Source organism: Haemaphysalis longicornis, unplaced genomic scaffold, assembly GCF_048455015.1.
Source record: "Haemaphysalis longicornis isolate Haplotype H1 unplaced genomic scaffold, Haemaphysalis longicornis Haplotype H1 scaffold_197, whole genome shotgun sequence".
Lineage (NCBI taxonomy): Eukaryota > Metazoa > Arthropoda > Arachnida > Ixodida > Ixodidae > Haemaphysalis > Haemaphysalis longicornis.
In genome coordinates, this window is record NW_027526292.1 from 300210 (window position 1) to 316872 (window position 16663).

At 47.2% G+C, this 16663-nt stretch overlaps 1 protein-coding gene across 1 annotated transcript in view; it reads right to left on the minus strand.

Annotated features, from left to right (window-relative positions):
• The window catches only part of LOC144166902 (cytochrome P450 3A29-like), a 67795-nt gene extending 57337 nt beyond the window's left edge, over positions 1-10458 (minus strand). Inside the window, exons 1-2 of the mRNA XM_077696353.1 lie at positions 10367-10458; positions 748-864 (exon numbers count right to left, since the gene is read on the minus strand). Coding sequence (XP_077552479.1) covers positions 748-831 — 84 coding nt within the window. The 5' untranslated portion in view covers positions 832-864; positions 10367-10458. The remainder of the gene's footprint in view (positions 1-747; positions 865-10366) is intronic.
• Between the last annotated feature and the right edge of the window lie 6205 nt (positions 10459-16663).

Here is a 16663-nt window from a genome sequence, read left to right on the forward strand (position 1 = left end):
GGAGGAGACAGCCTCTGAACACCAGCTCTCTTGCACAACGCATCAACGTGTGACAGGACAGCGTGTCGCCTCCGTTCCCCGAATAGGGATTAGCGATCACATACGCATGATTTGCGTGCGCGCGTCGTGGATCACGCAAATGTTTACCCATTCATCCCCCCTGAGCCGAACGCTAATAAGGGGTCCCAGCGAAAAAAAGTACGCCCACCTCCCCTCGCCGGAACCCTGGTGTGATGCGACGCTGAGGGAGGTTCAAGCGCAAGCGGATAGCAACCGTCGACCGAAAGGCCGCCGGAGAGCGGCACACCGGTTATATGCGCAGCGAGCCCGAAGGAGAGGAGACCGTTGAAGAGAGAGTACTGCACATGCGCCGGCGCCAGTGTGTCTGTCGCGGCTATGACGCAACATAATCCAACACAATCCACTTTAATCCAATCCAATCCAAATCCAATCCAATCCAATCCAATCCAAGCCAAGCCAAGCCAATCCATTCTAATTCAATCCAATGCCCCTCGCGAGAGAGGGGCATTGGAAAGGAGAGGGGGTGAGCGGCGAAGCGCGCAGCTCGCGCGGCGAGGAGAATGGGGGAGGGGCGGACGCCGACATCAACGCCGACGACGCTGCATGGACAACGCGAGTGAATGAGATGCAGTCGCATCTAAAAGAAGGGCACCAAATGCCTTTCGGAAGGAAAGGAAGGGCTCACAGGCATTGCACATTTCTTAAAGAAATTGACGCAAAATATACCTTTTTAAGCTTTCCAGTGGAGAAGGCAGGGCTGGCTGCCGGGCGAATTTTCCTCCAGCGATCGACGTATGCAAAAATCATCATATCGCTCAGAACGGTATCCTTCAATTGACGTAGCTGTAATTCATTAAAAAGGGAATGCGATTTGCAGCGCCATTCGCGCAGTACCATGCGAAAGTAGCGTACATAGCTGCTAATAAAGCTTTGTTTAATATGCCACGGCGGGCAAGTGCTGCTCTGTAGGTATATGACACTGTGGTAATCTTCACTGTACGCGCACAAGATTTACAGTGCAAGCAAAGTATTTGGTGCGGTCGACCATCACAATGATTGGGTTTTGATCGATCGATTGATGGATCGATCGATCGATTGGCCAGCTAACCACCCGGAGTAAGTACTGTACAGGGGGGATTAAAAGAAATGCGAAAGACTGAGCGCACAGCCTCCGACGCATGCTGCACCATCTGGCTCCAAAGTAAGTAAACTACGCGCATGCTCACTTATTCGAGAGAGTTTGAGAGTGTGGCCTACGTTTATGAGGAATGATTGATCAAGAAGCGACACCGGTCGTTTATTTTGAGACGCCTTTTAATTGCGAATGCACTTTATAAGCGACCCCAAACCTTCCACCGCCGGCGGCGGCGGCGGCGGCGGCGTCCGCAGTCCTCCTCTCCCTAGCAACGGCGTGGAGCGGAGAGGAGCGTCGGTAGCAACGGCGCGGTGACGTCACTTCACCACGTGACCGCGCTCGCTCCGCCTCCTCACCGTGGCTGCGCGGGTGCGCGCCGCTCCCCGCACCGCTCCTCGCGCCGTGACGTCATGGTATGACGTCACAGCGCACCTTCTCTCCCCAGCAGCTGCCGCCCGCCTCTCTCTCCACCGTGACGTCACACTCTCTCCTCTCCCCCTCGCTCGGCTGCAGCTGCCGTGCGCCGCTGTCCCGCTCCCCTTGCGCTCGCCTCCTCTCTCAGCCACCTGGCTCGGCGCGCTCGGCACGGCGTACCCCCCTATATATGCAGCGATAAACTGCCAGACCTCCGTGGGTCGGCTCGCGCGCGCTCACGGGCGAATGCCAACGGATTTTAACTTTACTCCCCCTCATAGCATTACCCCGTGCATTCGCACTTAACCATGTTCACCCTCGGGGAAATGCTTGGGAGTTTTTCACACTGCGTTGCCACTGAGCAGGATGATCGTTGGAAGGCCTCATGCTATCTGCAATCAGCCTCCTGCGCGCTTAACTGGTTCCCTAATGTAGTATATAATAGGAGGCTCAGTGGTGACCGACCATAAAAAAACACCGCAACATAAATGACCGTAGTCGCTTCTTTATCAAGCATTTCCCCTCACACTAGGCCACACTCTCAAACGCTCCGAAAGACTTACGCATGCGCGCAGTTTACTGACGCAGTTTACGCGGCATGCGTCGGAGGCTGTGTGCTCCGTTGTTCGTACTTCTTTTAATCCCTCCTGTACCTTTCACGGGCGATAAGGTTCTGACCGGGCGCGTGCCCGCTTTACCGATAGCAACATCCGCTTGCGCAGAACGGAAGATTGGAAGCTCGGGCAAGTAGCTTAACCACCTGCAGTGCATCTTGTTGCTTTCGTTCCTTCTAATGAAATAACTTTAGCCGCTTCCCGCCGGCGAAATTGATTGCAGAATCTAGGGCGTTCACCTTCGTAGGTTACTGACTACGCTTATTGCGGACCAATTCTTCTTCGAAATGGCCCTGCCTCGCAACGTAAAAAAACTGTAGTCTGTGTTTTTGAAATAACATGAGCTCACGGAAAGCTTTGATTTACATTTATTTCCCGTGATCAACAAGTTCGCAACTGTTTATTTTAGGAAAACATATATAGATGGTTCTCCAATGAGCTCTCGCCGTTCACAACTTTTGTTGCGTCATAAACCGTAGTACCCAATAGCATACTGGGCGTCGACGCCTGTTTTCATGTTTCTGGAATTTTCTGCTTGATCTTCTAGTTGCCAGAATGGTTTATTCAGATTCTCGCCACCGTAACCTGCCAATACAGGCCTAATTGTTTTCACCGTGTACTGTTCCTTTAAGCACTTTGTTTGAGGCTTAGGGGAGCCGTTAGGTTTGTTCGTCCTCAAAAATAGTTTTTGGTCTGCTGTAACCACACCAGCACCAGAATTTTGCATTGACCTAACAACACCTTACAAATAAACTTGTGCTATGTGGGCATTAGCTGAACAAATTTCACTTGAATTTAGGTGGCAGGGCTAGGAAATTTTTGCCGCAAGAACAGAGGATTCCGAATTCCGTTTTTGACATAGTGATGCCCGTAGTAAAACCCGAAAAGAGAACTAAACTTATTCGCGATTATAACAACGCGGATTTTGATAAATTAACCAGGAACTCTATTTTACTCGACCTTTTCCTTCAGTATTTTGTCTGCCCTATAACTGAACCTAACTAGTATATGTTTAAAGAAAAAGTGAATGACATAAAAACGAATACGTCCCTTTGAGAATCATCTCATCCCATTCCTGACGCCGTGATACACCACCTACTTAAAGCGCCTCTCTGACAAGAGGAAACGCCTGTACCGTGCCGCAAAACATTCTTCTTGTGGTGTCAAATGGGATGCTTACAAGGCAGCTAACCTTGCCTATGTGTCAAAGGTAAAAGAAGCGAAAAAACATTTCTTTTAAGACGCTCTATCAAAGAAGTTCTTAAATTCTCCAAAAAAGTTCTGTCGCGTCATTAACCCCAAAACTAGTGATCCAGCCAATCTACTCGATGCAAATGGCTCGGTTATTCCTAATACATTATGTCCGGCGCTTTTAAATTATGTTTTTGTGGTAATTTTGTCATTTCTGATGCCAACATTGTGATTCCAAGCACACCAACTTATGAATTCCTACAAATGGAACAATAATTATCGAACCCAATAGAGTAAGACAAAATAATTGAAGAACTAAACGTTTCCTCGAGCCCTGGTGTTCATTTATTTAGCCCCAAATTTTCAAAAGGTACTAAATTGTACTGTTCTCTCATTTCGTCAAACATTTTCCAGCAGTCTATTGAGAGCTCCACTCTTTCTGTGGACTGCAAGGTCGGGAAGGTGGTGGCCATTCATAAGTCAGGTACTAAAAACTCGCCCTTCAACTTCCGTCCAATCTCTTTAACTAGCATTCTTTGCAAAATACTGGAGCACATTTCTTACTCAAACATTCTAAAATTTCTTGAATCTAAGTTCTTTTTATCAGCGCCTAACATGGCTTCTCTTGAACCTTCTCCTGTCAAACCCAACTGATTTCGTTTACTCACTAACTTAACATCATCCTTGATCGTTGTTCGCTGGTAGATTGTATTTTTGTAGATGCTTCTAAAGCTTTTCGAAAGGTATCACACAAGCTATTACTTTTTAAATTAAGCAAATTAAATCCTTGTCGCGATCTTTTAATGTGCCTTGAGCGGTTTCTTTGCAAGTGAACACAGTTTGCCACTGCTTACAATTTCAACTCTTCCTTTAGTACTTTTCACTCCGGCGTTCCTTAGGGTTCCGTTGGTTCGCTTTTGTTCTTCAAGGAGTACTGACACGAAATTTTCGTGTTCAGCTTTTACCACTGCTATGGGTGCCTACCAGTCCACTAATCATAGAATGGCACACTATACGGTCGATATCAGCGTGAATAATCATTTACAGCCTCGTTTATTTAGGTCAGTTTCGGTTTCGACTAAACGAACGCCGAGGCGGACGCCATGACAGGAGAGCGCTCACGACGTCGCCTTTCTCCCCGCACCACTGCCGGTGTGGACGCGCGCGCGCTCGCGCGCCCAGACCGGCCAAGGGCTGCACTATCTCCACGCGCCGGGCTGCATGACGTCAGTCAAAAAACCGTGACGTGTACGCACGGCGGAACAGTGCGCGCCAACCGCAGCCAGCGCGTTGGCCACGTCCCGGAGGCCCTAACGTCGACAGTTTGGGGAAAGGAGGAGCAGAGAGCGTCATGCTGATGCCAATCCACCTCTTTCACAACGCTAATGCGCATGCGCATGGGCCTGGCGGAGTAGGCCGGAAAGAGTCTGGCAGGGGTCGGTCGGTTTGCTCCGCGGTGACCCGACTGCTGTCTGCTGTTGTAACTGAGCCCGTGTAGTGAAAGCATGCGACCGGGTTTTGCAACCACAGAGAAAATAAAATACAGTACGTTTTACAAATGAAACTGTCGGACAAACCATAACATGAGGGGTGAATTTTTGTTTCTATGGACACACGCCAACCACTAAACAGGAGGGAACGAATCAGGAGCTTTCCGCCACGGCACCATGCAGAAATGCCCCGTTCTGCGTCCCGTCGCAGTCATGCCACTCATTCACACCACCGGGGACGACAACCTGCTGGCACGCCAAATTCCGAGATCAGGTTGTCATATTACTCCGAGCACAATACGAACACACTGGCCGAGCGATAGTTGCAGGAGTATGACAGGCTCGTTGACCAAGGCGGCCAGTCGGCCCCGACAAGATTCGGGCCGCGATGAATGTGCCTCTATTTATAATTTCGTAGAGCATAATTCCCTTCGTAAGGTCAACGAAGCGAAAGTGCCTTTATACTAGGTATGCGTTCCTTATTTCGTGGCTAGCGACGCTTCTCTGACTTCGCTAGCTGCATGTGCGTGCACGGCTGGCACGCTTGTAGAAAATGTAAGGCATGTCAAGTCCACACGAAGAGTTACCCAACTAATCTAGGAACCGAAGAATCGAAATCAAGCGATGTTTTCATCGTAAAGCGCAAAACAAATGTATGAAGAGCACAATTTTTTCGACGGGTGGACTCGCGATCTGCTGGCGAGCTAAAATTTGCGATCGTATTTCCTGGCTTAATAAGTAACGCACGCAGTCTCTGTGTATCAAGTATTCGGGGGGGGGGGGGGGGGGGGGGGCTCAAGAGACTTTAAATGGAAAAGCACTATTCCAAACATGATCAGTTTCTGTGCCAGTCATACTATAAAAAACTTTTTTCGGAGAGGAGCAAAACATAATATAAGCTAAACTTCAGCTTAGTGTCTGTGGCATTCGAGCGGCTTCAGTTGCTGCCCCATGGCAGAGTGGTCTACCGCGTCCGACAGCGCACCGCTCGAATGTGGTGGTTCGAATCCTGTGGTCGGTTTTATTTGGCCGAGTGGTCTAGCGCGTCAGACAGCGCACCGCTCGAATGGGGTGGTTCGAATCGTGCGGGCGGTATTATTATTTTTTTTTGTCCCGTTTTGCACAGCTGCCAGCTCGAAGACCAGGAGGCCCTGATCTCTCGGGCGAGGATGGCAGCCGCGGCACGCCGCGTACAGGAATAGGATGGCCGCCCACAGCTCCTAACTCTTTTTCTCCCCTACCCCGTCCCTGTTGTTGCAATAAACGTTTTCTCTCTCTCTCTCTCTTGTCTTGGCATGCTCGCGGAAAGTGGTGTATTTGTTTTTCATTGTAACCTGCATACAGCCCTTCAATGCTGGGAATTGTATTGATACAAATGAGGAGGAGCGTGTGATTTCAGTAGAAATGTAGTTCCTGACCACCATTTTTTTTCGGCCGTCATATTGTCGCTGTTTAAAAGGAATGAACCCATGCCAACTTTCCAAACTGACAGTTCTTTTAAAGAAGAAACGGGAATCGTGTGATTAGGATGAACAACTATAGTTACGAATAGAAATGCACCTCGAAAATCAATTTTCTGAGATACACTCGGACGTCCGTTGCTTTGGACTTCGCTTGCTTCAGTCAAAACGCTCACAAAAGTAATCTGCACATGCAGTTATGCCCGTTATGATAAGAAACAGAGCATAAAAAAAAGAACGGATTTGAGGAAATACGCAGCCACGTATAATTTTTACCTTCGCTGAAATTTTCTCATACCAGCATCAACCAATAATTTTTGTAAAGGCCACATTAGGTGCGTGTGTTTATGCTGCTGTCTGAATGATGCCGATGTCCCCCTCCTTTCCCTTTTACGAGCCAGAAAGAAAAAGAAAAACAAGTGACGTGAGACCATCGCTTCCACTGCCTCAGATAGATGGCCACCCTCCGGTACTGACTCTTGCGGAACCACTGCAAAAAAGAAACGAGCCTCGCACGCTTGTTTATTTGTATCCCACGTTGAAAACGTACGTCTTCCACCATAGTTAGTCCTTTTTCAGCTTTAGGCTGGCTATTGGCGGTGAGCGCGACCACGGGCGGCGCTGCGAAGCGCGCCTCCGTGACGTCGGCTTAGGGATTCTTGCATTTGTCGTCTGCTTCGCTCGGGCTCGCTCTCCCTGCTGTTTGTTCGCGCTCGGTTGACTTTTGATGCTTGTCCGCACGATTTTGCGTGTGGGTAACTTTTTATCATAATAATAGACCTAAAATCGCATACAGTAGCTCAAGGCACGAGTTAAAGTATAGTTTTGGATGCCGCTACAGATGAAACATTGGCGGCGTCGTCCCATTCCTTGCGAAGACGGTCCTGTGCGGAGCGCGAAGAGTCGTAGCTAGGCGTCAGCTTCTGTATTAAGCAATCTTTCGAACAAATAGGACAGCCCGCTGTTAATAACCGACAACAGCGAAAATACGAAACCAAAACGAATTCCAGGCCTTCGGTGCTGTAGGCTTTGGCAGAAGGCATTACGATTCCCGGTTATCATATGTAAGGCAAAACAGCTTGCAACCTAGCCGAAAGCGGGAAGTGTGGTATCCCATCACTTGGCGTTGTCATGGCATGCGGGTATGCCGACATGCATTGTGGGCTGCAAAAACTTTTGGTTGAGTTCTAAATAACCCACTGTGTTTATAGGCGCGTGGTGGTTTTATACCAGGCTTCTAACCAGCATGGAGGTTTCTTGAGTAAAACGAGTCACGTCTACGGTAAAGATACAGTAACACTATGTTTGTCCAGACCTGGGGTGATATTTCGGTACATTTCCTAAAGCCATATCTTCCCAATATTCCAATGTTCAGATATGCGTTATTGGAACATTGCACTCAAGAGGAATGGAGTACGAGCAGGAGGAGATAACCTAATTTTTTAAAAGTAAAATCGAGCTGATTAGTTAGCCGGGTCCCAAATCCTGGACAAAAGAGTAAGAGTAATTTCCTTAAATTCATAGAACCCCATTACGAGTAGACCAGGATTTGTTTTTTACATCTGGAAAGGTTGGAAAACTATAAACAGCGGCTTGGAAATACTCATCGGTTTTGATTCCTGTAATATACGCACGTATACTGTTTATTCCTTTCGTGGGCGAATATATCAAACCTTCAACAACGTAATCATGCCATAATGGTTCTCGTTGAGAGTCGGTTCTTTATGACAACGATGGTTACGATAGAAATTCTTAGCACAAAATCCCCCTTCGAGTACTCTGGACAATCTGGACAACGTTGTCTGGGGCGCGATCGCAATGGCGTAGCGCAAGCTTTCTCATTGTATTTGCATGTGAATAAACAACGCACGCTGCGGATATGCACCTTCTTGCACGCAGCCATAACGAAAACCAATTTGTGAAGAAGGGAGTTTATGCCATACAGCCTGAAGAAAATACCCACACGATCTTTGCGGGCCTCGCAAACATCCCCAAACCTACTAATAAGGCGTTTGTGACGGTGCAGAAAAATTAATGCGTAAGGCACGGAAGAAATAAAAATATTCATCTGATACAAGTCAACAACAACAAAAGAAATAGAAGACAGCCGCTTTATTCTTGCTATGCGATGCGCGTGTAGGAACCCACTGCTTGGAATGTAGAATTACACTGTTGCGTCTTCATAAGCATCTCAAACATACTATAGGGAAGCCTACACGTTTTGAATACTTATCGAGGTGCTCTGACCGCTGAACCTCGAGAATGAGTTAAAAAAAAAACGAGTTACACACGATCATCTGACCGATGCTTGGAAGAAAGTAGTTCTCTCTCTCCTCGTGTGTTGCAAACTTGCGGGGGATACAGCTTGAAATTATTGAGATGTGTCAGAAACTGGCAAAAATACCTGAAGTACTAGAAATGCGCTTTCTAATACACTAAAGCATCAAGGCGGGCGATTTCTAGCACAGGCACTGCTGCCCCTCACAAGGGTAGTGTAGCAGACGACAGCGGCGCGAGTCCCTATGCCACCGTCAGAGCCAGGGGGCGCCACTCAAAGATCTCACCGCCAATACAATTCACGTAAAACAAATAAACACCGGAAACGCAGCCAGATTCCCTTTCCGCTGCAGTGGCGGCCCAATTGCACCCCTGCCATATCGCTTCTCGGCGGTGCCACCAGAGGCCGCCACAGCGCAATGAAAAAGGCGGATTGCCCGAGGGTATCCGTTCTGAGCTTCGCCGTGCGAGTAAAGATTAAGATGGATTTACAATCTATTATGCTGAACGGTTCCTGTTCAAACTTGCTGGGATACATCTCTATATAAAAATTAAGCATTTACATAGTGATCCCAGGTTTGAAATGTTGTATCAGTACTCCTTTAATATACATTAACGACCTTCCCTCTTGTGTTGCTGCTAACATTGAATTTTTCGCGGACGACTGTGTAATATTTAGACAGAGATTAATGATATAAACGACGTTCACATTCTGCATACTGACATGAACGCAATTTCTAACTAGTGTGACACATGGCTAATGGACCTTAACACTACCAAATGTAAAGCAAAGCGAATTTCTCGCTCCTTATCTCGTCCTGTTACGTACTATGTTAATACTTCCCTGTTAGAGTCAGTCATTTCTTACCGCTATCTTGGTGTTCACATTATTTCCTGCCTACCTGGTCACTTCATATTAACACGATTATCAGCAGTGCTAACAGAACTTTAGGGTATCTTCGCCGTAATCTTTCTTCCGCACCTATGTCATAGAAACTAACGTTACATGAAACATAAGACCGTAGTAAATTTGAATACGCCTCTTCTATAAGGGATTCTGGTACTGATAACTTAATTAGCTCCTTAGAATTGCTACCGAATAACTCCGCTCGTTTCATACGGCATAACTACAATCGTGCCGTTCGCATAACGTCCATGAAAAACCCACCGCACCTTCCTTCGCTTGCATCCTATCAACAATTTTATCGCTTATGCCAATTTCGTAAAATATTCAAAGACAATTCTCATTTTCGCACCGAACTCTTACTTCCAACAAAGTACATTGCTCTACGAGTTGATCAGGTTCATAAAGTTAGAATTCATCCCTTCCAAACAACAGCTTGCCTTCAGTCCTTCATGCCGCGCACTTCAAAAGAATGGAACCACCTTCCCGGACAAACATCCACCGTTTTCGACCACCAACTTTTTCGTCCCGCACTGAGCCAATATTGTATACCCAGGAACCTAAGAAGCCCGTACTCATGTAATCAATTTTGTATTTCCTTTGTATCATTGTATCCACTCCCCTCTTTAATACCTCAGGCCTCGAGGGGAAATGGAAATAAATAAATAAACAGGCGCGATTATCTGTATCATCACTTAAGACAATATGTGAACTTTTTTGGAACTTTTGAGCCCATATATATAAACCTTGTCTTTCATTCAGACATGTGTCATACGTGTGTTATTCATACATGTGCCGCCTCGCCTCACTAAATGCCGCTTATTCTCGGCTGCGGTATCAGGACGAAAAATTCATCTTACCCTTTTGTTGGGAAACGCCGTAAAATCTTTAACCAAGATTTGCTTCACAAGTTCAGGATCTGCCACCACTAATGTCGGCTTGCCTCCCTCGTAGATTCTGCAATTTGAAGGAGAACAATATCATGTTTCCCTTTATTCTACAAGTGCGAGCACTTGTATCATTCAGGATTGGAAAAAAAGACAAGATCCGCATGCACAACTTTGCCAGGACGCAGCCAAACTCAGATTAGCAGCAGAATTCAGAAAATGGTCCAGGCAATCTACTACGTTTAATATACACATGTGCGCCAGCTTCACCTAATTTTGCCCGTCAACTGGCCGAAGCTTGCAGGTTAATTTTATTGGTAATGCAAAAAGCGACAAAGTCGTGGCAATACGCAGTCTGCAGATTCTTACCGCCTCTATGTGGAAGTTGTAGATGTCTTCTATATTCTAAACTTCACTAATGCAACTCAATAATAATTTGTGAGTTGGACGGCGTCGAAAACCAATAACGGCATTAGCTACATCCTCTTTCCACCTTTTAGCGGGGAACCTTCAGCACGAAACACACACACAAATGGCGGACCTTGAATTCCCGTTGAAAAGAGCGGGAAATAGAAAAGCACCTCGCACACGATGATCCGGCGCAGAGTTACTTGATACAGTAGTTGCGAAACTCCCCATAGGCCCCATGCATCAAAAAGTGGCCCTACGATTCGTCCACTGCTTTGGATCTTGTTTTACAGTGGCGCCATCTTTTGGTGACGAAATAAACTATACAACTTGCTTCGCCGCGCAACGACCTGGGCGAAAAAAGGTATTTGAGTGCTTACGTAAAATTGTTATGCCAAAGGAGCCCCATGTGCTCAACTATGCAATACATACGAAGCAAAAGTAGTAAAAAGAAATGCGACAATGGGGTAAACCGTCGCTTGCGCACTGTAGTCTGCTGCGCGTCCTACTTGGTCATCTGGCGGCAAAAAATAAATAAGTCGCTTCGACAGCTTTAGGCAAGCTGAAATTGATTACTTAGAGCCGCTTTATCAGCTACTAGATTAGTTTTGGCATACCATGAGCTTTAGGCCAAACGATAACTGCAAAATTTAGTACTTCCGTTTGGACCTATGTTGTGCCGTAGTGCGGTCGAGGCAGATGCGCGGACGCAGAAACAATCGCAGCCTAAAAACCGGAGTTAAGATAGCAATTAATAACTTACGAAAGCACAAAAATAAGGAATTATGCACTTTAAAACAAAATTTAACGTTAATTTGCCAGTTTGAGTAATTATTTTCATTTCTGGAGAGTGCATGTGGCGGCCGCAGTGGCGCCACGGTACGCGCGATCCAAAGCAGGGGGGGGCTCCAGGTGCGGGCCGTTTTTTGAGGCGGAGTTTCGCAACTGCCTACATCGAAGAGCCCTGGATCCGGCGGTGTGCCTCCATATTGGTTCTTCACCTGCACACAAACCCACAGAGTCAAAAACGCTCACATCGTGGCTAATATCCGCACCTGCAACGCGCACGTTGGATGTTCAGGACGGCTACTTCAGGCGCACAATATTTACACGACGGGCGTTTTTGAACGCAGGCTGTGAATTTACGCTGCTTCATGCCTTTTTATTGAACCCTGTGTCAACTTTTCTCCAGGCCAGTTTCGTGCAGTATCATTTTCAAGTTGCGCTCACTTGATCGCTTCCACCTGTACATTGTTGGGTAGGCTGCTTCACGATGTTGAGAGCTGGTCTTGCCCGCCGAGTTACCTACTTGCTTGCTTGGTACTAATAGTTCTTTTAATCTAAAGGGGGTAAAAGCGCCCTAGCTGTTGGTGGGGGAGTGCGTAGGGGAGGGCAAGACACCTCAGAAACTTCCAAGGTCGTACAAAAGGTTACTGTTCGTGTTCAAGTTCCCGCAGCTCTAGAGATTCCACAGGTCTTGTAGAATATATGTAGCAACATGAGGAAAGTCGGTTCAGATCATTACACCAGTTCTTGAAGAGTATTGGCTAAGGCGTATTCGATCTTGCTAGGAAAAACTAGAATAACGTGACAGTCGTTTCACCTGTCGAGCTGTTTAAGCCGAGCGTTATCCGTCCGTCGCACCAAAAACCCTCGCCAAGCGATGATGTCACCTCGCGTTGCCTAGCGACCCCTGGCGCCATTGTGCATTCTCTTCGCTCGCCTAGGCATGGCTCCGCCGAGCCCCAGAAACGCCTGCCAAGCCGTGACGTCACTGCGCAACACATGGTATAGAGGCTCGTTCGTAGCGGTGTGGTCTGCCAGACATACCGATGGGGAGACCGAAGAAGATCCGCGCTTCCGAGGAGGAAGCCGCTTAGCGGGAATCACGTCACACTGCTTAGGCGGGGTTATTGTCGGTGAGATGTTTGAGTGGCGCCCCCTGGCTCTGACGTCGGCTTAGGGACTCGCGCGGCTGTCCTCTGCTACACTCCGCTTGTGAGGGGCAGCAGTGTCTGTGCTAGAAATCGCCCGCTTTGTTGCTTTGTGCATTAAAATCATAGTTCTAGTAACTCAGTTATTTCTGCCAGCTTCTGACACATCTAAATAATTTCAAGCTGTATCCCCCACAAGTTTGCAACACACGAGGAGGTAGAGAACATCTTTCTTCAGAGCATCGGTCAGAAGATCGTGTGTAGCTCGTCCTTTCTATCTGATTCGCGATGATCAGCGCTCAGAGCTCCCCCATAAGTATTCAAAATGCGTAGGCTTCCCTGCAGTACTTTTGAGATGCTCTTATGAAGACTCAACAGCCTAATGCTACGCACCAAGCACACACGCGCATCACACAGCACGAAATAAAACGGCTGTCTTCTATTTCTTTCATTGTTGACCTTTATCAGATGAATGTTTTTTTTCTTTGTCCAACGCTTTAATTTTTCTGCACCGTCACAAACGTCTTATTAGGAGGCTTGGAGATGTTTGGGAGGCTCACAAAGATAGTGTGGATATTTTCTCCAGGTTGTATGGAATACATTCCCTTCCTCACAAATTGGCTTTCGCTACGGCTGCGTGCAAGAAGGTGCATATCCGCAGCGTGCGTTGTTTATTCACACGCAAATACAATGAGAACGTTCGTTCTACGCCACCGCGATCGCGCCCCAGACAACGTTGTCCAGAGTACTCGAAGGCAGCTTTTGTGCTCCGAATTTCTGTCGTAACCATTGTTATTATAATGACCTGACTCTCACCCAGAACAATGATAACATGATTACGGTGTCGAAGGCAGGAGATACTCGTTAACAAGCGCAATAAATAGTATACGTGCATATATTACAAGAATCGAAACTGATGAATATTTCCAAGCAGCTCTTTATTGGTTTCCAACCCTTCGAGGCGCAACGAACAAATCCTATTATAAATGATGGCGTTCTATGAATTGAAGAAAATTACTCTTACTCTCTTGTCCTGGAATGAGGATCCGGCCCACTAACTAGCTTTATTTTATTGTTCAATAAAGTTTTCTCCTCCTCCTCGTCCTCCTCTTCTAGAGCGCAGTTTTCCTGTGGGGGAGTGGGGGAAAGGGGGGGGGGTCTGCGGCTCCGTCAAGCTGACATCTAGTCGGCTTTTTCTGCGGACCTCCAGCATCATGTATTGACTTGATGCGAATAAAGATCAACTTCAACTGAAGGAGCTCAGGCACCCTGTGCAAAAAGCATCCGCCATGTTTGCATGATGATGATGATGCTGATGATGCTTAGTGGCTTCCCCTTTGTAACGGAGTGGCGTTGCACAGCGGCCTTAGTCGCAACGCCACTGTACAATCACCTCGCCAAAAAAATACAATCAAAATAAATAAGAAAAATTATGTCAAAATAAAAAGATACTTTTACGAAATTTTTGCGCTAGACTGACTTCTTTGTTCGAATGTCTTCCTAGATTGTTCTCTGCTCTTTTCCCACCAACATTCTAACCTTCTTTTACTAACCTCTACTACTGCCCAATTCACTTTTCCGCTAATCTTAAAGCCAAGGGCTTCCGGAAGCTGGCAGGCTCCATCAGTAAGGACTGGACGGATACTTTTGCACTCCGTTACAATATGTCGCATGCTTTCTGGCTCATTTCCGCAGCCTGCGCATAGTTCTTTCTGTACCGGCTCGCGGACAAGTGTTTTTGTCCGCAAGCAACCCGCCCGGGCTTCAAAAAGCAATGCACTCCCTTTGGTATTATCGAATACTTTTTCCCTTGTGATCTCCTGCTTCCCGATCCTGTAGATATCTAAGGACTTCTTCGCATCCATCCTCTTTTTCCAGGTCGTTGTCTCTGTTCCTTTCACTTCACAGCCTTGTTTAGAGCGCCATCAAGCGGGCGTCCTCGGTTTTTCTGGCAGTACTACGCTTTTCTGGCAGTACAGGCAAAGCTAGACTAAGGTCCCTGTATTTTTCAAAGGTAGCGCAAACTCTCTCCCCCGCGCTGTTTCCTCCTCACCCGTCTCTCTCGGCCGCCATTAGTGAGCGACTCCAGCGGAGCGCGCCGGCCGACCGTTTCGTTTCGTATGCGCGGCGCGTTGAAGTGCTTGCTTAAAACGCGACAGTTGTGGACGTAAATCCTTAACGGTGTTCGCAGATAATGTGTAGGGAGAACAGTTTGTGATTGGTCAGTGCCTTAGCTATCATGCCACGTTTTGAGGGCAACAAACTGCGCGCTCGTGCCGGCCGCTTTCAATCTCCTTTTCTGGTATCTCACCGGAGATTTAAAATCTGGGACCATTCTAAGAGATCAAAAACCTAGCATTTATACATTTTCGTTCACTTCACAGATGTGCGGAAGGGCACGTCAAAAACTTATGAGCGCCAGCAGAGTTCTAACCGCAGAAGCGTACTAAAAGTGGGAACATGGACGTGTACTTTCAGAATTGTGTTCAGGGACGTGGCCAAGAGGCCTTTTTCCGACATTTTTTTCAGGCAGCGCGTACACAGGACCTAGTGTTGCTTTCACCAAAACTCCTCCCTTCCAATACCCCTTAAAACCTCCCGAAAAAGTTCCTGGCTACGGCCCTGGTCGTGTGTGTACAATTTGCTCAAAAAACACTGAAACCGTTCAGTGGGAGGAAAGTACTTTTATTGCATACGCAAATCTTCAATTAAAAGCAGAATCGGCGCTGCATAGATCTGGCACAAACACACTCCTATACAGTTTTAGTTACTGCCCCGTGTATATTACAAAGCAAGGTGTTCGGTTTAGTGGACGCGTTTCGAAAAGACACTGCATCAGTCTATGCACGCTACATGGGAGGGAATTTTATTGCCTATATACGCGCAGCTGTAATTTTTTAAGGTCCAAAAATGCACTCACGTGGTTCCATTTCCCCTTCAGTTAAAAAAAAAATGTTTTTGTACCCGTGTGCGCGCGCACATTCTGCATCGTAGTTTTACTTGCGACTTATCCATCGTCCTTATTTTATGGGAACTAAAGCTGACATTCTTGTTGCAAAAATAGGACATTTTGTTCCCAGCAGAGCATACACAGAAACTTCTTCCTTGCTAAATTGCTAATATTTTCGTATGCCGGTGCTATTCCCTATTATCAATGCCTCAGAATTTTTTTTTTGGATCACAGCTATTTTGTATGCTGCATCGCTCACGTCTACTGAGGACCCTGTTCCGAAGGAACGGTTGAAACATTATCTTGGAAATAATGTCTTATGGTCAAGACGCGAATGAACCCCCCCCCCTACTCCTGTGTTCACCACTAACAAGTACGTTCACAACAAGCACCCCATAAACAAAACAACTATAAAACATAAAACAAAAATGAAAGCTTTTTCTCCCGGTGCAGTGCAGCCATATCGCTGGTCGTTTAACGTCATTTTTCTCTCGTGGAACACCAACAGCTGGTCGCCTTTTGCAACGCTACGAAGCAGCCAACGACACAGCAAGTCGGTATCGCGATGCAGCCGAGACCAACTTGAAAAAATATGTATACCTGTGTTTGTCTTCACGTGCAGCGCACATGCGCGCCCGTCGTCCTACGCTCCCTAATGGCGTCACTGCCCGGTAAAAGGGAAACTCGCCGGGGGGGTGGGGGGGTCATCGGAGGTCATTGGTCACGTGTCGAGCCTGGTCCAATAGGGGAGCAGAAAAGGGCGACGGGGTGAGGAGAGACGTAGATGGCGAAGAGGAGATTCTCCTCTCCTTTTTGTACAATGGTTTGCGCTACCTTTGCAAAATACAGGGGCCTTGAGCTAGACCTTTGCTTCTCTAAAATCCTCCCTGTTCTGTGCTGGGGTGTCGGGTATTTTGTGGTTCGCCAAAACACACCCATTGCGCCCTCTCTTCGCCGCTGCAATAACGAGTGTACCCA